The 23,511-nt window shown below is 42.9% G+C and overlaps 1 protein-coding gene across 4 annotated transcripts in view; it reads left to right on the top strand.

Annotated features, from left to right (window-relative positions):
* Positions 1-23,511, top strand: part of LOC124188372 (zinc finger protein rotund-like) — a 117,760-nt gene that overhangs the window by 44,820 nt on the left and 49,429 nt on the right. Inside the window, exon 5 of one of the 4 annotated variants that reach the window (XM_046580948.1) lies at positions 4,362-5,900. The exons of the other annotated variants lie outside the window; for them this stretch is intronic. Coding sequence (XP_046436904.1) covers positions 4,362-5,678 — 1,317 coding nt within the window. The 3' untranslated portion in view covers positions 5,679-5,900. Of the gene's footprint in view, positions 1-4,361; positions 5,901-23,511 lie in introns of those variants that run through there. 4 annotated transcript variants of the gene reach the window in all.

Below are 23,511 nucleotides of genomic sequence, written 5' to 3'. Positions count from 1 at the left end.
ATTTTATCGCCAGCTAATTGAAAGTGTCTGTGTATTCCCGCGCGAGAAACACGCAAACTTCACACACACAATCATCGAAAAAGAAGATAACCATTTTTACGGTTATTGGTTCGATCGTTCCGGCTCGTAAATTTCAATTAGACGAATAATACCGTGTGGTGGTGGTGGTAGCTGTTGTTATTTTTAACTTTTTCTAACAAGATCATCAACCAGGCCGGAATAAAAAAAATCGAAAATTAGCATCAAAATAGAATTTGAGTTGATGATTACACACACAGTGAGGGATAGGGTTGAGCACAACACGTGCCCTTTGTTGACGTATCAAGTCGATCAATTTTTTTTTATCCCCCCCCCCTTTTCTTATAGGCCTATTAGAAAGGGGAAAAAAATTTGTTTTTTCAAATTCAAATTTATTCTTTTGTCGAATTAATAAATAAAATAGAAGGTGGAGATTGGGAGCAAACGATAGGTTACACACGTGTGTGTGTGTGTCGCAATGGAATTTGTGTTCCCGAAAGTTGGGGAATTTTTTTAAAAAATTCAAATTTTTTCGTTTTCGTTTTTCTGCCAATGCCGAGGAGACCTTGGCCGGGATATTTTTCTCGTGTTTTATTGAGTCGTACTAGCAAGTTGTTCTCTCTCTCTCTTTTTACAGTTGCGCGTCGGATTTCGCCGAACGGTTTTCACCTTCGTCATTCCGCTGGTTCTCAATTTTTTCTCGGTAGAAAAAAAAAAAAAAACGAAAAAACAAAAACTGGTTTCCTCAACCTTTTATTTTGTTTTAGCTAAAAATTCTTTTATATATCCCCCCACCTCACATAGATATAACACGCCCTTTTTTTCGTCTAATATCGAAGGGCGTTTCTTCTGATGACCTTTTAACGAAATTTCGACTAAAATTTTCTGACGTCACTTTTGCAAAATGGCGTCTGTATTTTTTATTAAAAAATAAAAAAGGAAGAGACCGTTTTTTTGTATCAGAAAGATGATCCCCCCTCCTAGCAGACGACGATGGTTTTTAGTGGGTCCCTCCTCCTCCCCTTTTGTAGATATATTTTTTCGGCCATTTTCTATGGGGCTTCCCCATCCCACCGGAGGGCGCCTATTTTTCCTACTACTCCCCTCCCCACCGTTCGAAAGAGAGAAAAAATAGAAAGGAAGAAGAAGAAGAAGGCCGGCCATCTTTTTTTTTCTTTTACTTTTCCCAACCCAACAGAAAGAGGCAAGGCGATTGCACGGCACAGTCGACACTCGGTCAGACGTGCTGCCAGTTGTGGACCGAACCGGTCGTACGGTCGATTCGCTCTCTTGTATTCTTATATACATCTCTTTCATTATTACTATTTGGTGTGTGTTTTACTTGGTGTGTGTGTGTTGTGATTCAAACATCAAACGAGTTTTGACTAATTTTGCGACGATTCGCTTCGTTTTCTTTTGGACACGTGTTGATTCGTGTGTGTGTGTGTGTTGGGAGAAGAGAGAAAAAGTGTTTGCGCGTGCGCCGACTGACAAGTTCTTCTTCTTCCATTTGAAAAGGCGAAAAAATTCAATGAATCGGAAAAATGGGCCGTGTTGACCGGTGACAATAGAGAAACTGACCCCCTCGAATTGATGATACATAACTGTGTGTTATTTTTCTTTTGAAAAACCAGTCGAAATTGATTTTGCCATAGTGTTGTCCCCCACTAGCCCCCTCTTAGCCTTTTAAAATGGCGGCATTGTTGGGCGACCAGATGAAAGGTCACTTGGTCAATCCTTACGCAACGGCGGCGGTCGCCTCGATGGACTACCACAAAAGTTACCAACATTTACTCCATTTGTCTGGTCACGATTTGATGAACCACCACCACCATCATCACCACCAACAACAACAGCAACAACAACAACAACAAATTTTGCAACAGCAACAACAGCATCAAGCTGAAAGTGCTGCTGCGTCAGTGTCGTCGTCGTCGTCGCCACCGGTCAATGTCTCGGTCCGGTCAGACACCCCCAACGACAACAATGCCAATACAAACAATGGAGATGGCAAGGTACTACTACTACTACTTACCCCATTCGTTTTTTCTTCGTAGCTGGAACCTTTTTTTTTATTTTAATTTTTAAGCCCGGGTCATCATTACTTATTCTCTTGATGGTTTTTCTTCACCCCTCTGGAAAAATCTCTTTTTCGACACATTTTTGTGTGGGGGTCTCTCTGTGAAATCCGAGTCGTTGTCGTCGTCGTCGTCGTTGAGAAAAAAAGTCGAAAAAATACGAGAGAGTTTATGGCCCAGAGGTAATTTAGTTTTTCAGGCTACTACACACAGTGCTGTTTGTATAGGATCTTCTTCTTCTTCTTGTGCCCCCCCCTCACGGCGTATCTTGAGGAGAGAAAGAGCCTCTGGTCTACACTCCAGAGAGTAACAGGTGGCCGATAGGGGCTTATATTTTTATATATACATAGTGTATATGTACCGCTGCTTTTCGGTTGGCACCACCACATTCTACGGTTATAGGACTGGCTGCTGCTGCTGCTGTTTATTCTTTTTTTTTGGCCAGCAGCCCTGAGGCCCCCTATAAGCCGGTATATTCCTCCTCCTATATACCTCGGTCTGCAACTGTCTTTTTTCTATTTTTTCGGGGATATTGTACGGAAAAAAGTCTTGTGTGCCATGATTAGAAGAAATCTTTTCGTCTCTAATGGCTATTTAATAGGTCCATTGAGCTACTGGAAACGATTTTCCCCCTTTTTGTTTGGTTGGTCGACGACCTTGGCTGTCTTGATTAAGGCGCAGAATCAACTCTTGTCGCTTCGAATCTAGTCAACACTCGAACCCACACACACAAACACACAATCTCCTTTTATTTTTTCTTCTTCTTGTGTCACTGGAACATCCAGTCATCCGTCTTGTTGATGAATCATTCTCTCTGCTCATTTTTTATTTATACGTTTGTTTGTCTGTCCACGTCCTGGAAAAGGTTAATGAATTCAGACGTAAAAAGTGATTAGGTACGCAACACACACACCGTGGGATTTATTTTATTTTTTAGTCTTTTTATTTTTAAAGATTTTTTCCTCCCATGTTCCAAAAATATAAATTTTTTTGTAAAAGTTTTGATTATATCATCGATATTCACACGGCCCACAGGTGTTGGTGTGCCTCAAGGAGGGAGGAGCTAAGTAGGATAATAATAAGGGCCCATATAAAAAAATGAGAAACAAGTTATGACCCCCCAATTAACGTCCACCTCGTAAAAGAAATGAGAATAAATAAAAAGAAAATTAGGGATTTTGAGGAAAGACAAAAAGATTTAGGCGCCAATAAATGTCAACCGCTGATTCATTTTGTTGTCTAAATAAACTGGAAAATTATTTTTGATTGGAGGGGGGGTCTTAACTTTTAAAACAATCCACACCCTCCATTTGTTGTGGCTCGCGCTGCCCCATTAAACGACAAATCAAAATAATTTGAGACAATTTTTGAGTTATTTTGACCAAGAAAAAATTTAAAAATGAAATTCTTTTTTTCAAATGATTTGAGTTTTTTTTTAGTTTTTTGCACACACCTGATCCTTATGATTTTCACCGTAAAAAAGAAAATGGAGATACAAAAATTTTTTTGCTAGTGCATTTGTGATGATTTTTAAACAAGAAATTGGCACCCACTTGTGTGTGTGTGTTTGTGTTTTTCTGTGCAAATTTTGATTGAATGTTTCGACAAACTGTTGCGGCGCTGGCGATCGACTTGGGGCTTTTCTACGATGTGTGTGTGTGTGTGGCCCGTGGGGATATTTAGTACAGGACAGAATTTCAATAGATAGTCTTTTTTTTTAAATAATAAATCAATCAAATCCTCGTTAGAAAAAAGACATTTTTAGTTGGGGTGGGATAGAGAGAGAGATGGTAGACGACAATGACAAAGTTCGCAATCCCCTAAATAAAAATAAAAACTGGACCCATTGGTTTGATGACTTTTATATTATTTTACCTTTTTTGTTTACTTACTTACTCTACTGCTCTAGAGTCCAAATAACTTATTCTTTTCGTGTCTTGATTTTATACATTTGGTTGTGGTTTATTCTATCCTTTTTGTTTATTAAAAAAATTAAAAAGTTTGGTAGTTTGGCTCTCTAATCTCTGTCCCAATCATTTCATTCATTGCTTGATTTTTGGTTGTCGGTACTGCCTCTCTCGCGTATTCCAGTAGAAAAAAAAACAGAGCCCCTCCGTGCCTTTTAAAAAAAACAATCATTATTACACCAACCAATTTTTCAAACAAAATCACATAAAAAATCAGTCAGTCATCTCTCTATCTCTCTCTCTCTTGGTCGATCGGTCTGTGCGACTGGTCCTCTCTCTCTCTGGTTGTTTTGTGCAGATCTTTGGCTCCAAGGCAGACCTCCAGCTCCACACGCAGATCCACATGCGCGAGTCGAAGCCGTACAAATGCACGCAGTGCTCCAAGTCGTTCGCCAACAGCTCGTACCTGTCGCAGCACTCGCGCATCCACCTGGGCATCAAGCCGTACCGCTGCGAGATTTGCCAGCGCAAGTTCACCCAGCTGAGTCACCTGCAGCAGCACATCCGGACGCACACGGGCGACAAGCCCTACAAGTGCCGCCATCCGCACTGCACCAAGGCCTTTTCGCAGCTGAGCAACTTGCAGTCGCACTCGCGCTGCCACCAGACGGACAAGCCCTACAAGTGCAACTCGTGCTACAAGTGCTTCCAGGACGAGACGGCCCTCCTCGAGCACATTCCAAAGCACAAGGAGTCGAAACACCTCAAGACGCACATTTGCAACTATTGCGGCAAGTCGTACACGCAGGAAACCTACCTGGACAAGCACTTGCTCAAGCACACGGAACGGCCGGAGAAGAGGTCCAGGGGTGGCGCCGCTGCTGCTGCTGCTGCTGCTGCAGCCGCAGCGGCCAATGCCAACGCTGCAGCAGCAGCCGATTCCAATTACTGGAACAAATCGGGCGAAACCAACGGACTGGAACAACAATCTTCCGTCATGAATCACTCGAGTGGCCACGAGCGGAACGACGACTGCGTTCACAATAACCAGCAGCAACAACAGCAGCAACAACAACAACAAGACCACCTCAACCGCTTGCACGACGACCGGCTGGGACAGCAGCAGCAACAACAACAACAATTGCATCCGCATCAAATCGGAGGCGGCGGTGGAGTCATTGGTTACGACAGTTCCAAGACGTCATCTTCATCCATTTCCGCTTTCACGCCCATTCAAAGTTCGGGAGGTATGGTCGGACTCGGAGGTGGTGGTGGTCAAATGGGCGGCGGAGGTGGCGGTGGCGTCCAGTCAGCGGTGGCGGCGGCAGCAGCAGCCGCCGCGGCCGCCGCATCTCGTTCCTACTTTCCCTACGATCCTCTTGGAGCCTTTGCCAAAACGGCCCAGCAGCCGCCACCTTCTTCGTCGTCGTCGACGCCGTCGTCTTCGTCATCGCAGATGGGAGGAGGATCGATGATGACGATGGAGTCGATGAAATCGGCCAACGCCTTCAACACGAACCAGCTCATCTCGTTGCACCAGATCAAGAACTACGCCCATCACGCTCATCATCCGCACCATCCGGCGGCGGCTGCAGCCGCAGCAGCAGCAGCCGCGGCCAATTTAATGTCGGCCGGCAAAGATTTCGATTTCGGACTGGGCGGGAAAGACAAATAATTTCAAACAACAAAAAACAAAAGGCGTTTTGATTTGTCGTTTGACGCCCAGTCACCACCACGTTTGTTCGTTGTCCTGCCGATTTCAAATTGTTTTTCTTTTTAAGAAAACTTGCCACACATCCGGCAGTGATCCATCAATTGTTAATCCTCCTCCTTACGCGCACACACACATCCCCCCCACTAAATTCCATTCAACTGCCGTTTTTTTCGTTCGGGGATAGCCAATTCTCCCCCTCACTTTGAAAGAGCTCGGGTGATTTGAACGAACCGACCTCGCACCACCCACCGTTAGAGCACAAACTCGGGAGGGGGGAGACTAAAATAAAATTCTTTTGATTTCTTACCTGATGGAATTTTTGTTATGGGAGGCGTTTTCATCTTGTAAAAAATAATAAGGGCCATCACGTTAAACAAAAAACAAGAGTTAATTCATTAACTGAGGTGCCTTTTTTGTTTTTTTAAAACAAGATGATGGCTCCATCTAGTTTGTCTAGTTTGTGTGTGTTTTTTTCTCTCTCTCCCCTCCCACACATTTCTCACGGATTTCAAATTCAAAAAATTGAATCAATTAATTATAAATAGCTGGAGACACAAGGAGATTTTTTGAAGCTCAGATGAGGGCGTCGTCGCGTCCAGTTCCAATTTCAAATACCTCAAACTGTTTGTTTCCTCTCCGTAAGTTTTCTTTCCTCATTCAGATTTCAAACAGAGCAGGGCAGTGGCTTGTTCACTACCTGGCATGTGAAACAGTATCTCGAATAGCTTATTGTTAATACGTAATAATAATATATTATCGACACACGCAAACGGACAAAACTTCGCAGAAACTTTTTTTTTTGTTTATTTTTCGATAGGAGAAAATTGTGTTTCCCTCTTTTTGTGTGTGTGTGTGTGGTTTCTGCCGTTTTTTTGTGGTAATCCCCGGTGAAAAAAAAAATCGATTGCGTGAAAAACATTTTTCGTTTGTGTTTAAAAAAAAAAGTAAATAATTTTTTTTCTCTCCTCATTGAAAAAAAAATGGATTCCCCCACATCCTTTTCTCGTGTGTGTGTGTGTAACTCGTTTATATTATTACATTTAGACTTGTTTTTTTCTTTTTTGGCCCTAAATGTCTCTTCGAAAACATCAACGACCCGAGAAAAAAAAAGGTGTTGTTGTATTTTTCACGATAACGAAATGTCATCGCAGGGGAACCGTGTCGTGTTTCTTTTTTTTTCTTGTTGTACATAAAACAAAAAGGTGTGTTTTTTCAGGGGTTGTTTCTCCTCTTTCTCGTTCGTGTTTTTTTTTTTTCATCTTTACTTATTTTCGTTCACCATTTTTCTCAGTGTCCCTGCCACATTTTGTGTATTTTCATCCGAAAAAGGGAAATTTTTGTGTTCGATCGAATTATTTTTTCGTTGTTTTGCTGCTGTCGTTGTTCGGTTGTTGTCTCTTTTCGAAGGCGACTCGAAAAAAAAACCATTTTTTTGTTTTATTCGAAAAATAAGAAAAAAAAACCTGTTTGAAACTTTTTTTTCTTTTCCTCCCGAAGAATTTCGACAACAAGTGAACAAACAAACAAAAATTTGAAACCTTGTTTATTTGTACGCATGTTTCTTGTGTGTGTGTATGTGTTTCTGTGTGTGTGTGTAGTGAGTCTCATGTTCAAATTCTCGTTGGCGCACACACGGGCACAAAAAAAAATGCCATTTTCTCTTGTACAAGTTTGCTACTTACCACAGTATCTCCATTTTCTCTCTCCCCACTCTTTTTCTCGAAAAAAAAGTATTCCCCCATCCCTTTTACCTTTTTCTTTTTGTGTTTCTACTTTTTATCTGCTGCATTCAAGCTTGAAAAAAAACAAACAAAACAAACAAAAAAAGTGAGAATCATTTTTCTTGACGACAAAAATAATAAAAAGAAAAATTCAATAATAAATATCTGGTCGAATCATTTTGTTTTTTATTTTCGTTTTATCGACTTTTGGGTTTATTTGATTGGGGTTTTTGGTTTGAATTTGGCGCCCCTATTATTCTAAGGGGGTTGTAGGGATCGGCCGCTAGATGGTGTACGACACCCTCGGGCGCTTTTGGCGTGAATCTTTTTTAATTTAGAAAAACAATCGAAAAGGAATTTTGCAACCTTTTTTGAAGAGCTCGTTTATCGTGTCGACAGTGAAACCGTTCCCGACAACGTTTCCTCCACCCACAAAACTCGTCAAGTTTTTTTTCCGAAAGTGAAGTCGAAAATGTCACGCAACAGCCAACCAGATCGCAACCGTAGGCGAAAAACCGTTTGAAAAATTCCAGCGAGAGAGAAAATGTAAATCTGTTTTTTCTTTTTTCGAAAGGAAAAAACAAATTGATGGATGAGTGGATCGCGTTGACTTATCATTACATCAGCTGATGTTATCGTCATCTGGCCAAGGAAACACGAAAGACTTTTTGGTTAATGTTAAACGACGTCCCATCTCTTTTATTATTATTTACTCCGTGTGTTTGTTTTTGTTGGTTTTTAATAAGAGCCAAGGGAAACAAGTGGGTGGCCATCATCATTTCTCCTTTTTTCTCAAGTGAAAACGACGCCAAGAAAATAAAAATAGAAATGCGACGCCGGTGGGTACACACGGATTCTTTTAACCATTTGTACTACTATCTACCTGATCACACAACGTGTATCTAAAAATATACACGGCACAGCTAAAAACATTGTGATTGATCCTCGTTCTCTTGGCAACGTTGAGTCTCTTGTATATTTTAAAAGAGCTGCTGCTGCATTCCCGTCCGTAAAGAAAATCCCAAACCCCCGCTGGTGATGGTCGGCGTCCATCATTCATCATCCAATATGCACACACACACGTACACAATAAATAATAATAATAATAATAATACTGGCGAGTAGAATTTTAGCGCGCTGATGAATAATTCTCCCGAAATTTTTTCACTGTCCCATTTCGACTTTTTTGATATTTTTCGAAAATGGGAAAAAACCCTTGCGGGCTTCCAATTTGTTTGTGTAGTAAAAATCCCAACATGTCATCACTCAAAAAGCTCTTGATTCCCGCGCATATTTTCTCTCTCAACTCCTTTTGCGTTGCATATTTTTCGGGCGAAATTTCAATAAGAATCTGGATCGGTTCCTTGCCAGAGTTGGCAGTGGAAAGACGGATAAGATCCAGCAGCAGCAAGGCGCATTGCAACTCGAATAATTGAAACGTGGCTGCTGCTGCTGTTGCAACCTGATGGCGCAACTATTTAATTAAAAGCAGAAGGAGGGAGGTAATTTGAAGAGAGTCGTCGCCTTATGTCTCCTCTCTCTTGTGCTGTGTGACAGCTTTTCGTCATTAAAGATGTTTGTGCGCCGGATGACATTTGAAATTCCCGCCCCGCCTAGCTGCTAGCTGATTATTGGCGTTTCCAATCAAATGTCCCTGTGCATTTCCCCCTCCAACCAGTTAAGTTGAATCTTATATTTTTAGGCCATTCGGGTAAAATGGACTTTTGATTGTTCCAGATATTCCCTTAAAAATATTGTAGAGAGACACACACTTTGATCATGGGCATCTTTTCTGTTTCAATTCAATCGAGTCTTGTACGTATACGTCCGTCGCAAGTTTTGGCTGGTTGGCGATGGCGACTCTCGACTGTAACCAGCAGGAGCAGGAGCGTCTAGGCTATAATGCGAGAGTCGCCGGGGCCAAGACTTGGAGCTCTAATTGCTTTTATAAAGTTAACTTTATCGGCGGCTCCAGTTGCTGGCAGTTTCGGGATCTACGCTTTTACTTGTCGTCGCCTGGGCGGCCGTATATAAGTATAAGGCTAGAGCCTCTCACTATACACTGCAGTACAGTCTCTCTCTCTCGCCGTCGAGTTTTGAAACTTGAATAAGAAGAGATTTTCGCCAATTTGCCCATCAGCAAAGGGCGCGGCTCTGCGGAATGGTGAAACTCTCCGAGTAGTCCGTCTCTCATCTCTGCGCCCCTCTCCTCTCAAAATGTTGCAGAGACTTTCCAAGTGCTTGTCGCCGTCTTCGGTTGCGTCGTCGTCGGGCTGTTTGATTATTTAGACGCATATCATTCAGCTGGCAATGTCTGCGTCCCAGCCCACCACCATCAATTGACGTGTGCCCCGATTTCCAAAAAAATTATTTAAATTGACATCTTGGGGGGTAGTAATAAAACGAAAGTTGATGCAACAACCGATCTCTATTACCCAGTTAAAAAACACTTTTCGGCAGCATATCATAGGTAGTAGTTGAGTTTTCCAACAAGAGGGGGGAAATGAATAAACCATTATTCCCGCGGTCATGACGACCAGCAGCAGCCGGGCAATAAAACTTCTTTTTTTCTTTTCGTCTACTATACTTTCCTCATCTTTTTTTTTCGCCATATTTATGGTGTGTGTGTGTACATCGCCTTTTGTTTATACACACACACACATAGGTAGATATATATATTTTGATATGTGGGTGTGTGTGTGAACTCCACATGATACTCTGCATATGTATAAGAGAGAGAGAGCTAAAGCAGGCGCGCTGGAACTATTGTTATTATTACATATCATTATGTGTATCAAAAAAAGGAAAAAGAAAAATATGACTCACTGGATAGACCAACTGGGCAGAGTAATAACGTGAACGGCTGCACAACTTTCACCCAACAACAGCCACACTCGATTCTTCTTCTTCTAATTTATTTTTGATGGCCCTGGCCACTGCAGCGGCCGTTGGCAGAAAACGAGAGCTAGAGAAAAAATAAATAGCGTATCACACACGCAAGGCTATGCAACAACGGTCTCGCATCTGATTTGATTAGACTGTCAACATTCCCAACTTGAAATGAAGAGGCCTAAATGAAAATAAGGCTTTTTTTTTTAAATAAAATGATTTTGACAGAATTTATAAAGAAAGATGATTGAAATTTTATTACAGGCCTGGGCAGTGTATCACTTCTCTGTGCTTTGATGTCGTTGAGGCCTCTCTCTTGACGATGTCGTTTTGAAACTGGAAACTCTGCTGGCCAAAGTCATAAACAAAAAGGGGTATAGCTGCTGTGCTCTTTGATATTATGTGACCTAGAAATGTTGGTCAAAGAGAACCTGTGCAATCAAATTTTGGGGGGGAAAAGACGCTGAGGCGCTTGTTTTCTCTCGCCCAACTGTCACAAAATGGCGGGCATTTGTATTAGCCCGACGAAATTGGATCCGGCAACGAAACGTCTCCCATAGGCCATATAGAAGCTGGAGGGCAGCAGCAGCCAGCCTACATTATTGTGTTTCTCTCATATTTGAGTCTGTACGAAGCCAAACATTCACTCTGTGCTGGGGATCATGTAGCCGATTTGTATACCTGAGACCCGCCGCCGAGAGCTTCGAATGACGACACAGGCGGGGAGGTGACGTTGGCGCTGACCTTTTCATTTGTTATTGCCCATTTTGAAATGATTTTTCCCAAATAAAATGAAAAGAGCCGATTTGAATCATGGGGTTGATACAAGTCAAAACGCCGTCATACAACCGGTTCCACACAACTCAATTTGATAAGCCTCTTGTCTATTTTCGATTCGAATGAATCTTTGATTGCCGCTCACTGCAATTCGATGCCTATAAGAGTCGAGTGGGGTGGTGCTGGATTAGGCCCGACTATTTCCAAGCCTTCTGAATTTTGTTTTGTCCTTTTGAGGCCAAAGGAGGCGCAAACAATCGGCCAATCCGCTTAGCAGTTCGCTTATATAATAGGAAGATATATACACTATACTAGGCCCCGTCGATAATATTCTATCCTCTCTGTGTGTACAGTCTCGTCTAGGTGATTGCCCGTTGATTTAGATGAGTGGCAGTTTGACAAAAGCCGATTTTCGTGGTGTCCGTTGCGATCACACGTACACGTCATATATAAGTAGAGCTACAGTTGGAGTAAGTTTCTTATTTATTATGCGGTGCACATTCATAACCGCAATGGGAGAAAGAGTTAAAAATGTTTTTAGACATCAAGTTGATTTCATCTAGCTCAGCCAGTAGACAGTACAACGCCGTAGACTATCTCGTTTCATTATGTATATATCATCGTGATGAAATATTTCCAAGCTCCTCCCGGTACCTCGTCGTCTTAAAACAAAAAAGGGGGGAGAGAAACTCATCAGAGGGGCAGCAGCACACAACGGCGAGTGTACCGAGTACAGGCAACCGAGCAGTCTTGGCAATTACGAGGAAATAACAATAAAACAAGGATCGACAGAGAGCTAGCTAGCTAGAGAGAGAAGATGACGATTTTCATCGCGAAATGTTGTTGCTCTTCTATAGTCCCTCCTTCCCAGGCTGCAGCCTAGGCAGAGTCCCTTGATGATGGGCCTTGTTTGATGATGATGACACATAAAGCCTGCATAATGAAGGTCTTCATTATGTTAAAGATGCACTCGAAAGGGGGGGGGGATATGTAGACGAAATCCTCCCACATGGGCAGCAGCAGAGAAATGTAATCAAGTGGGAGAAGAGGCCAGCAGCCTACGTCTATCTATCAGTCCGAGACAATAATATAATGGCGATAGCATTGAAGTATATAGACGAAGGCTTTCGGTCTCTCTCTGTTCGTCGCCCGCTTTTGATTGGATTGCCAGAGAGCATAGTATTCCTTATATTAGCGTCGTCGTCTTATATTTCTCTGGTCGTCGTTGTCGTCAGCAGAGAGTCGCCTCGCAGCTGTGCATCAACGATGCACATTAACACGACTGATGCGCTTTCTCTCTTATCTCCTCGTCCGGCGTCTCTTTGCCCAGAATGCGCAACCCCCCAAGAGAGAGAGAGAGAGCATTGTAAAAATGTCGGGCGTCTTATTTAATGTAGCGCCCGGCATCATGCCTACATTGCATCATCATCATCTCCCTCTAATAAAAGTAGTACTAGATCATTACAAACAAACTACATTACATTTATTATTGAAATTCAGTTACTTTTTTACTTGATTTAACTTTTTCCGCAAACGATTTTCTATTGATTTAGGCCGTTTAATGGTATAATGACGGATGGATGTATTAATGTATTGGACAGCCATTTTAGGCCTGTTTTAATTTTTACTTTTTCAAATTCCGGTGTTGGGAAATGTAACAGACAGTCATATTGTATGTGGCAGTTTAAAGTTGGGCGCTAAATATAGGCAACGACGCCTAGCACGCAGTAATTAGGCGTTTTAATGATGTTATAGACTGTACGTAGAGAGTACAGTCAAGCAAGTAATTACATCTCGTCGTCGACGTCGTCGTCTAAGAGAAGATTGAAGGGAAAGGCCAGGAATTTTCGGCTCGTCTAAGGCTTCGTCATCCGGGTGGGTATAGTAGACAAAGAGAGTGTGCCGAGACGCCCCCGATCGAATTCGAATGTGTTCAAGTGTCTTAACTCTCTCGTCGTCGTCGCCAGTGATGAGAGAGAGACAGAGAGGAGTCTCGGGAATTTTGCGTGATGGCGTCTCTCTCAGCCGGCCAATCGTTGCCGAGTTGGCAAGGATCTAAACGCAGGGCGTGATCACATCAAATGGAAAATTGTCCGACTTTTTTTTTTTTTGTTTCAATTTTATTTCCCGAACGGAAATGGATGAGGAGTAGAGGGAACAGGGGCGCGCGCAAGTTTCACGCAATTGGCGGTGGTGCGCAACGGCGGAGCTTTTGCTTCCCACTTTCTCTCTCTCTCTCTGCCGCCGAGCATCAGGATCGTCTAGGAGATGTGTCCCTTTATAAAGTATAGTAGCGTCGGCGGGGGGGACATGCCCAAGTTTTAAGTAACACGTGCAAAGGAGGAAGGGGGGGGCCCAGACCAGAGACCAAAGCTGCGGATAGATTATAAACTTTTGGGGAGAAAGCAAAGTATATATCCTGGGCGCAAAAGTATCGCTCATATATTTATGTGTGTCTCTCTCTATAGTAGCTCCTTGTGCTGCCATTAGAGATGTACATCGTAAATAGGATTTATATGACTTGCATTCAAGAGAGAGAGAAGGAAAACTTGGCCAAGTAAATCTTGGGCGGTGGGTTGATTCCCGCTCTAGCGTAATACATATACCGACCGACCAACCGCCGGAAGAAAGAAACATGGGCGCTTCTCCTTCTTCTTCTTGGGCGCTGTATAAATATCCTCCTTTGAGTAAATATGTCTTTTGTTTATGGACCTGCTGTGTGTGTGTGCTGAATTCTTGGAAATGTCGCCAAGAGGAGAGCCCCAAGAGCTCCTCTATCCTATACTACTACCGTCTACTCTTTTTCTCTGGATAGTTTGGACTCATTACACAGTCTTGGCAACTCCTCCTTTCTCTCTCTGCTGTGTCTTTTCATTAGCTAATTGTTTTCCGTCATCACGGCAGCAGCAGAAGGACGGCCAACAAGAGAAATCTTCGTTGGAGGCGATTTTAGATTGTTGTTGTTGTTTGCTGCTGCTGCCAAGGGGGCGACTTGAAGATTTTAGAAGGTTTCGGCGCTGGCTGCTGGCCGAGTTTATATGTACGTGATGATGATGTTTATAAAGCAGACGATGTGTAGATTAGAAAGAGAGTCGACAAATACAAGACTTTATAGCGCCAACGGCTGATGGGCCCGGCCGCCGCCCTCATTGAAAATCTCATTTCGCACGTCTATCGCCGGACTATAAGGAAATGCACAGAGAGGATCAATAAGGATCCTCGCCCGTCACAGCCGTTGTGTGACGGACCCAAAAAAATAAGTAGAAACCGTTTGGGGGAAGTTGCGCGTCTCTGTTTTTTTGGTTGAATTTCCGATAGTTTTTGCGCGTTCGTTTTTCTTTTGTTTTGTTCGTCGTAGGGAGAAAGGGGTAAAACCGGTCGGAAAATATGACGATGTAGCTCATTGAAATATCCCCCTCGTTTGGAAAATGGCCCCAGAAAAAAACAGAACTGGATCCCCCAAAAAACATCTTTCCGTCTGTGCGTGCGTTTTTTTTTTTGTCTAAATAGGAAAAGGGATTTTCGTGATGATGAAAAGCGTCAGCGTCGCCAACCTATTATGCAAACACTTTTGAATAGCTAGCTAGCTCAGCTCAGCTCTCTCCCCTTTTATTTCTTTGATGGATGGACGGATGAGGGTTCACACAGCGGATGGCGATTCATCATGAGATTTGCCAAGGAAACGAGAAGGAACTGGAAAAATGTTCTTGATCTGTTTTTTCTGTTTTTTGGGCGTCCCCCTGTCGGGCGTGATTTTTTTCTCTCCGGGAGGGGGTCGCATCGCATATGATAAAAGGTCAGCGGGATATTTCGTTCGTTCCCCCCTCCCTCCCTGACGAATAGAAAGGAAAATGTTTTGGGAGAAACAACATTCAGGTGCTAATCAGCTCACATGTCCAGAGCGATGCAACTTATTGGCTACAACCGAATATATCATAACAATTTTTAAAAATCAAATTTTTCCAAAAAATCCCGACAACTTTTGTGGGAATTTTGGTAGGAGCGTCGGGAAAATGTCACTGGGATGATGACGATAAGTCATATAATTATTTATCGATGAAACAACGGACATTGTGGATGATAGCCTTCTAGCTGCGGCTATATTTAGACTCCATCACTCTCCATTGCCTTCAAGTAGTAACACATTTTTATATCAAAATATGAAGACCAGTTTTTTTTATTTCATTTTTTTATTTTGCCCCCAAAAGAGCCGTTGATGATGATTCGACCGGTTTTCTCGCTATATACATCGACCAGGTTTTTTTATCCTGTTCCAAGTTATAATGGAACATGTCAGAAATAAATGGCGTAACGGCTTTTCCACGAATTTCTTCAAAACAAAATATACTAGACGCTCTTGCAAGAGACTGGTTTTTCTCCTCCTATAATCTGGTTTTGTGCAGCCCAGCTTTTGTGAATTTTGTCGCATAATGTCAAATCAAAGAGCGTGTGACCGAGCATCGCCGTCATGGCGGATGTTGTTTAGATTCTCTTCTCGGTCAAACACAATTCTCTCCCATCCATCACATCGGCCGCAGCCGCCTGGGACTCTACCGGTATGCGCGTCCAGTTATTGCAGCTATACGAGATCTTGTATGATGAAAACCCGTTTTTCTCTGCTGCCGATAGAAGAAGAAAAAGTTTTTTCCGATTGCGAGAGACGGCCGGTCCGACGAGGGAGGGGACACACGCACACACACAAAAGAGAAAACCCCACCCCGTGTGAAATGTCCATCGCGGTACTACACACAGAGCGATCGACCGGTTTTATTCGTCATTCCATCACTCCCATGGCGATTTCTTGTAATTCTTTTTATTTTTATTTTCGGGGGGTTTCAATAGAAAAAAATAAATAAAAATAAAAACAGGAACGGATATACATCGGCAATAAAAGGAGCCGATTTTCCCAATCGTCTTTTTGTTCTCAAACCTGTTTTGCATATAATACGCCTTGGCGCATCTAGGGTTATTTTTTGGGCCGATATTGTACTATTTTTTTCATTTCGAATAAAACCGGTGGCTTTTCATTTGAAAATACTTTATTTTTATTCACCAAAGTTTAGATTCTTCTTCTTCTTCTTTGGCTGGTTTCAATTCCATAGAAAAACGAGTTTTCGGGCAGTAGAGGGTTGCTTTTATTGTTGAATTAAACGCCGCGATGATAGCAAAAAAAAAACAATTTGATATTTTGACTGTCCGTGGGAACGCGAATGTTGTCAGTACGTTACCTATCGTATCAGCAGTTCAGTTGTTGCTGTGTGCATCGTGTTCTTGTACGTGGATTTTTCGCCTTTTTTCGGTCGATGGACTTGGCCGTTTTCCCATCTCGCGGTCGATTCGAATCATCGTCCGACTCTGCTGATGTCATCGCCTAGTGAAATGAAATGAATTAAAAATGTCCGAGTCAAAGATTTTGACGTTCAGATTTTAAAATCAAAATCAAAAAATTTTTATGTGAAACGTGAGAGATTCGAACTTAACTTTTCACAGACGTCCGTCAGCAGTCAAGCGCCGGAAAGTAATCGAGAAAACGGAGATTGGCCTTGGTGATTCCGGTCTTGTTGGATCGCCGTGGCAGCAGCAAATTGGCCAGGGATGAGAGTGAGAGAGAAGCCGGCCCATCATCCAGCCCAGTTTATATATTTTGAGTCCATCTATAACTTGTGTGTGTGCGTGTCTACTAGCCTATAGCGTTGATTCTAGAAATGAGAAACTTTACTGTGATGTGACTTTTTGAATCTGGCGCGGGTTGCAATCAACATCCCCCGCCGGGCAACCGTTTATTGGCAGCACAGCGTCGGCTTCATTTTGTTCTATTTTCTCCCGGTTGATAAGTCGAAGACGAAAAGCAATTCACGACCGCGACCGACTGGCCAGCGGGAGACGCATGTGACAAAATCGTTTGATTTTCCTCCAACCCCTCCCTCCCCCACCCGTTTCCAACCGTTTCATCCCGCAGACGTTAATATCAGCCAAGGGAAATGGAAAAAACTTTTGATTTTATATTTGATTTTGATTTTGATTTCGTGACTGACCGGGGGCGCCTCCATCATCAGAGAGCCTCGGTCCGAATTATTTTCCCAGAAGTCCCGCACGAAAATGATCAACTCAGAGCGAATGGGATCTGTCATGTCTCAAAACGAACAACTGCTGAACTGCTGCTGGCCCACTTTCTCGGCGACTGTTAATCCCCCACACACAGCCGGGCTCGGGTCCGCCATCAGCTCGGGCAAATGATGAGTGCCGGGCAATGGATATTGTATTATCAAATGTGTATCTAATAGCAGCTGGCCAGATAGGAATATAAGTGGCAGATCACTCGGACCCACACACACACACCGTTGATGGGCGCCCGGGTAATGGATGGCGCACCACCACCACCCAAGACGATCTAACAGTAGCGGCCGCTTTCTCCCTCCATTTTATTTTATTAAAAAAAAAATAATTCTTGACTTTTTAAAGAGTTAAAATCGGTCGACACATTGACACGCTCTATTTCTCTCCCGCCCGCTTCGTCAATCAGATCTTTTTCCCCTGTCTGGCCCGCGTCATATTAGACCACTAAGCAGATTACATGTTCTAATATCGAACTGATTTTCACGTCACTTTTTCTCTCGTCTACTCGGCGGTCGGACGCCAGTTATATATTAAAGTGCAGCTCTCATCGCCGTGCCAGATTTTAAATACGCCGGGCTGACCACCTCAAATGGACGAACGTTGTCTAACAAAAAGTCACGAATTTGTTTTTCTCGTTCGGATAGAATTTCTTTTCACGGCGACTCGACGAACCGGTCGAATCGAAACTGACACGTGACGGTCACTATATAGATGTGAAATTCCATTTTCCATCTTTCTGGCTTAGGCATTGCTGGCCCCTGATTATTATTATTATTTAGGCGGCTCACCTTCTCCTTCTTAATACATTTCAAAGTTTATCATCATCTGGCGGTTATATTAGTCCGTCCGGAGCGCGGGGTTGTGCGGAATATAATGCCCCGAATGAATATGGAATAGCCTTTCTATGCACATTTCCTTATCTGGGTCTGCCCTGTCCGTCCGTCTGTCCGTCTGTCTGTCGTTTCAATAATGAATTATTATGTGTTGTAGCAGCCGAATAATAATCGCACATGTAATATGCAAAGTATAGACCTCGCGCGCCATGTTGTTTGCCCGTCGTCTACGTCGTCGTGTTGCTCCCTGATAGGCTCCCTAGCACATCAAGGAGGATATGATGGATATGTATAATTAGACTCGGGCTTTTATGCACCGAAAGAGACTGGCCATGTATATTATAGGCCGGATGGAAAAGGCTACCGGATTCAACACCCACCCACCCCTCTGTCTCATCGGGTGAGGGGGAGAGACCCCCCCATTCACTTTGGAAAAAAGGGCGTCACGACGACCAATGAGAAGAAGAAGAGACGATGAGAGGGGGGGGGGGATCAGGGCGATGAAAGGGTGTGTGGGTGGTATAATAAAGGCAGTGTATGGAGCAAAGGAGCAGGCTGGATGTGTTTCCTGTTCAACCCCCCCACCCTTGTCACACAACGCACGTCTCTATATGCCGCTCACTCTCTCGCTGGATGTTTTCTGTAGCCAAAAACACGGCTGGGGCCGTGATTGGCTGCCATCCGGAACGTGGGCGGGAAGAAAAGGCGACATAATTTCCGCAAAAAGGAGAGAGGGGGGGGAGAGAGCGGAAGGAAGTGCAGTAGACTTTGCCTAAAAGATATCGGCGCAGGCGCAACATCTCTTTTTTGCCAGGAGCCCTAGTCGAATCATTTTTCTTTTTCCTATTCGTCCAGCTCTTATTCGCCGTCAATTATGCACACAACTCTCTCTGCAGCAGCAGCAGCAGCGGCGGCCTGAAACTTTTCACTGCCGATTATATAGCCAGACCCCCGATATCAACTCTTGAATTATAGTCCCGTTTTAATTGTTACATGCCGAGCATTGCAGGAGCAAGTTTGCTGGGCTACTTTCAATCATCACAAAACTATAAACACACAGCTAGAGAGTAGAAAAGCCACTCTGAAAGGCTTATCCATTTCTTATCAGGCCGACGCTGCTGTGTGCTGATGGTAGGCTGTTTCTCTCTTATTACTCACTTTCGGACGAGAGGCTCATTTGTTATGTATAAACTATACGCTGGAAAACCCTTTTCGAGATATTAGAGACCCGTCCAAGTTGCTGTGTTTGTGTCGAGTCGTTTTATTGATCGGGCGGCTGAAATATCGTCCGCCGCCGGAGTTGATGGGTGGCATGAGAGACAGCGGAAAGTAGAGCCTGGACTCTTTACACATCAACTGCGCCTTTGGGCTATTTCAATCTCGTCGGTCGTTGATTGAGAAAGGAATAAGAGCCCCCTCTCTACTACTTTAAAGGACGATTTTCGGCAAAGAAAGGAAAACACACGCACAAGTGCAGTCGTGAGTGCTTCCACCGTCGTCGAGCTTCGAGTACATCAAGCGCAGCAGTGGCCGAGTCCAACCAACGGTCGTTTGATTGGACATGAGCGGAGGACATCGACGGTTCTTCTTCTGTCTATACACTAGAAAATAATGATGAATTTCGCAGCAAAATGCTTTGGAGAAAATTTGAGTTGTATAGAAAATCAAGTTTCATCTCCAGATGGGTTGGAAAATGAATCAGTGTACATGTGAGATATCTCGGACAATAAATCATCGCCCAGTGGATGAGAGTTGGGCGATAGTAGAGGCTAGTAGTTTGCGCCGGCGTTGCCTGGTTCGGGAAACAATTTCTTCTAGCTCTCTCAAACGAGCGTGATGCTGCTGGAAGGGCGGCGATGGCGTTGATGATGATAAATGAACGAATCGAAATGCAGAAACTGTAGCCAACTGCTGGTCCCGATCATCAAAGTCTCGGCTAGAAGGCTCTTTAAAAGTGATGAACGAGTCCTGTCCAGAGTGGTCATCTTCTATTCTTTATCTGATTTCTTCCTTCTTCTTATATTCGCTCCTGATTATAGACTACTACCTGCATAATTGGCAGCAATTAAGCCGAATAGTTTACGTGAAATGAAAGCAGCTCTTTGAATATTACATACAAAAATTCCTCGGGACATCAGGAATTTCATTTGTTTTCTTCTTTCTTTTTTTGTTTTGTTTTTGTTTTACAAATAAATATTTAAAATAGAATAAATTCCACGGAATAATAAATAAAAGGTGATTGGATGCAAAAAAACACAAACAAAATGGAAGACTTTTTTACTTTTAAATTTTATGATTTCGGCCGTGAAGGAACAGTTGGTGCAGACACTTATTCGTAGCGATTGCTACAAGAACGCAACTGCCCTAGATATATAAATGAGTAGCCTAGATGACGCTCGATTGTTTATGACTCGGTCCAACTACTCGACGACGTTCCACAACTTTTGGCATCTCCGTTAATTATACTCCCGTCCGTCCGTCCGTCCGTCGTCTCCGTCGTGTAACGACGACTACATCGTCAAACAAATTGAAGCATATAATATTTCATAGCCTGGTAATTGGTCTCGTAGCTAAAACTCACCGTCCGTGTATATAGCAGCAGCTATACTACTCATTTTTAAGGGGAAGAAAAAAAACCGGCCACTTTTCAAAATGAATAAATATATACATGTACCCGAGAGAAAAAACACGAGAATGTGAATCGAAAGTTATTATTATTAATATTATTTATTTTTCCCCGAAAAAGCAGAAAAACCTCGTTTCATTTTTCGGGAATAAGTGAGTGAAAGTTTACACACACACCGCCTAAGTACTATACACGAATATGCGCTAACCGACTTCATTTGTTTTTAAGTAATAGACTCGACCTGCTGAGTAGAAGTAGATGTTAATTTTTTTCCCACTGGCAATCGCAGCAGCAGTATAGAGAACCAGTCAAAGAGTTTTGCATAAATTTCTCTCAACTTCTCGAGACGGACATTTTCAATAGATAATTTTCAAGTTGTTGGGTTTGTGCTGTTTTGAAACAAGTTAAACCTGGAACTTTTGCAGCACTAGTAGAGAGAGAGAGAGAACAGTCTGCTGGCGAGTGTATAGCTACAGCAGCAGCACACAGTTCCGAATGAAAGAACACACGGTTATAGAATAGATGTATACAGCTAGCAAACTGTGCGTAATATCTTCAGCTGGTTATAATTAGAAAATTTTACGTTACGTTCCCGCTGCAAAAAAGTCGTTTGAATTCAATAATGATTATTACGATTACTAACTACTCCCGAGCTAGAGAGCCTATGGTGTTCTTTTTTTTAACGATGAAGATGATTACTTTTATATATCTTACTCAGCTGGTGTTATAGTATAACTACGGTCCGCTAGAGCGTGAAAACACGGAACATTCCCACGCCTTTGCATGTTCGTTACTCCCCCCCAAACAGGGAAAAAAAGGAAAACAAAAACAACTAAAAGCCCATCATTTCGTAAGAGATGGTAGTGTGTGTCTCTTTTTGTTTTTTCTTTTCTAATTCTGGTGATGTTTCGATGATTATTGACGTCGAAAACGGCATCTGTTTTAACGATTCGACCATTTGGGATTCGATGTAAAGTGAACCTACTTCACACTCGATATGTGCACACACACACAAGTTCCTTGCTCGACGGTTAACGCGCGTTTAGATGTCGTCACGTGCCATTAATTTGCCGTGCCTGGCCGACTCCGAGTTCTCATTCGCTCTCTCTCTCCCTTTTGTTTCTATTCCTGTATTATATGAGTAATTAAATTTGGCTCGAAAATTTATTCCTGGCGACAGAATGGCAACAACAGCTTGTTACCCCCCCAACTCCCTTTTGGCTAATTAAAAGAAGCAGGATGTGTCGCCAATTGTTTTATTGTTTTCATTTTCTCCGTTTCGTTTTTTTCTCAATTTCAAATTTCACGTGTTTACGCGCGCTTCTTCGAAAAAGGCCCAATAGGCGCGATTTTTAGCCTTCGAGTTGGATCGATGGCCGTTAGATGGCTATTGAAAAAGAACGAGGCCTAAAAACGGAAAAATTCCACGCCTCCTCCCCTTAGGCCTTCTGGTTTTAGTCACTGTACTGAAGCGCCACTAGCGGCCATTGTCGGAACTGTACTCTGCGAACCAGACCTCGTGTCGAAACTTGAGAAGGGAACAAGTTGATTTTTGAGTGGACTATTCAAGTCGTGAACCGAAAAACTTTCAGATTCATTAGTGAAAATGCATTAACTTGTTAATCAGAATCATATTTTCTGTACAGTGCAACGTGTTTTATGGCAAGTTTCCAATTATCGACAGAAGTAAGTTGTCGAAATATATCACCTGCCAAAGTTGTCAGCACTCGAAACCTCGTGTAGAACTTGGTGTCGTCACGATGATTGAATTTCGCAAATGTATTACATTGACTCGTGTGTATCTGAGCCATCAATCAACACGCATTAACTTTATTCCAATTTTTTGCCATTGTTTCTTTAGGTAAGTCCATTTCACGTTGAATTGTTATCTCGTCGTCGTACGCTGCTGAACTTGCCCGCCATGTCCCCAATGAAACGACGTCAACAACAATGGAGCCTAGGACGACCCAGGACTAATAATGCTGCCAAAAAGTAAGTGAAACTTTCTATTATGCACGTGTATTTTTTCTGGCTGTCTATGAAATGTGATTTTCGTGCATGTTTTTTGGTTTTGTCGGAACACGTTTTTATCTATCGACAAAAAGGTATTGGTAAACTCAGATTTTCTGTTTTGCTGAGAACTAGCTTTTAATATTTCCAAATCCGTGATGTCGAAAGATATCAAGTTGATGACTTTTGCCGCCAAAAAGGCAACAAAATTGCGATTAGCCATGCAGGGATATTATCCAGTTAAAAAAGGGAACAGCAGCAGCAGACGAAAAGAGAGTTGGTTCAGCAACTTATTATATTACGACTTGTGGTGGTTCTTTATCATTTAAAAAAGGCCGACCAAGAGTAGTTGAACTGGGTTGTTCTTTTTCTTTTTTTCGTTTGATGATGAACGACTATAGCTCCTTTTGCTTCTCTCTCTCTCTTTCCAGCGTGTCTGGTTTTCCAACCATTTTGCCATCAGCTGTGCATCACTTTTGTGTGTTGCAGCTCGGCGAATTATTTCGTTTCGCTGATTTCTGCCCAATGGAAAAGACTTTGGGGCTCCCGCGCGGTGCCTCGGCGTCACGCGTGAAGAACTAAGGCAGTTGTAGTCGTAACAGGAGCTAGCGAGTCTCTGCCAGCGCCCAATCAATTTGCATAGTTAATTTTCGGATATATGGGGCTGGCGTGAAATGAAAAGCTACGGCCGGCGTGAATGGATTACGTACGGCTGCTGGGCATTTTCGACCGTCGCTTTCTCTAGTATCCAGCATCTCCCTCGTTGCCTAGGCCTTGAAATCATCTTTGATACAACCCAATCTTTTTTTAAATTCGCCAAC

Source organism: Daphnia pulex, chromosome 2, assembly GCF_021134715.1.
Source record: "Daphnia pulex isolate KAP4 chromosome 2, ASM2113471v1".
Lineage (NCBI taxonomy): Eukaryota > Metazoa > Arthropoda > Branchiopoda > Diplostraca > Daphniidae > Daphnia > Daphnia pulex.
Note: the sequence above shows the minus strand (reverse complement) of the source record. Positions and strands in the feature narration are given on the sequence as shown.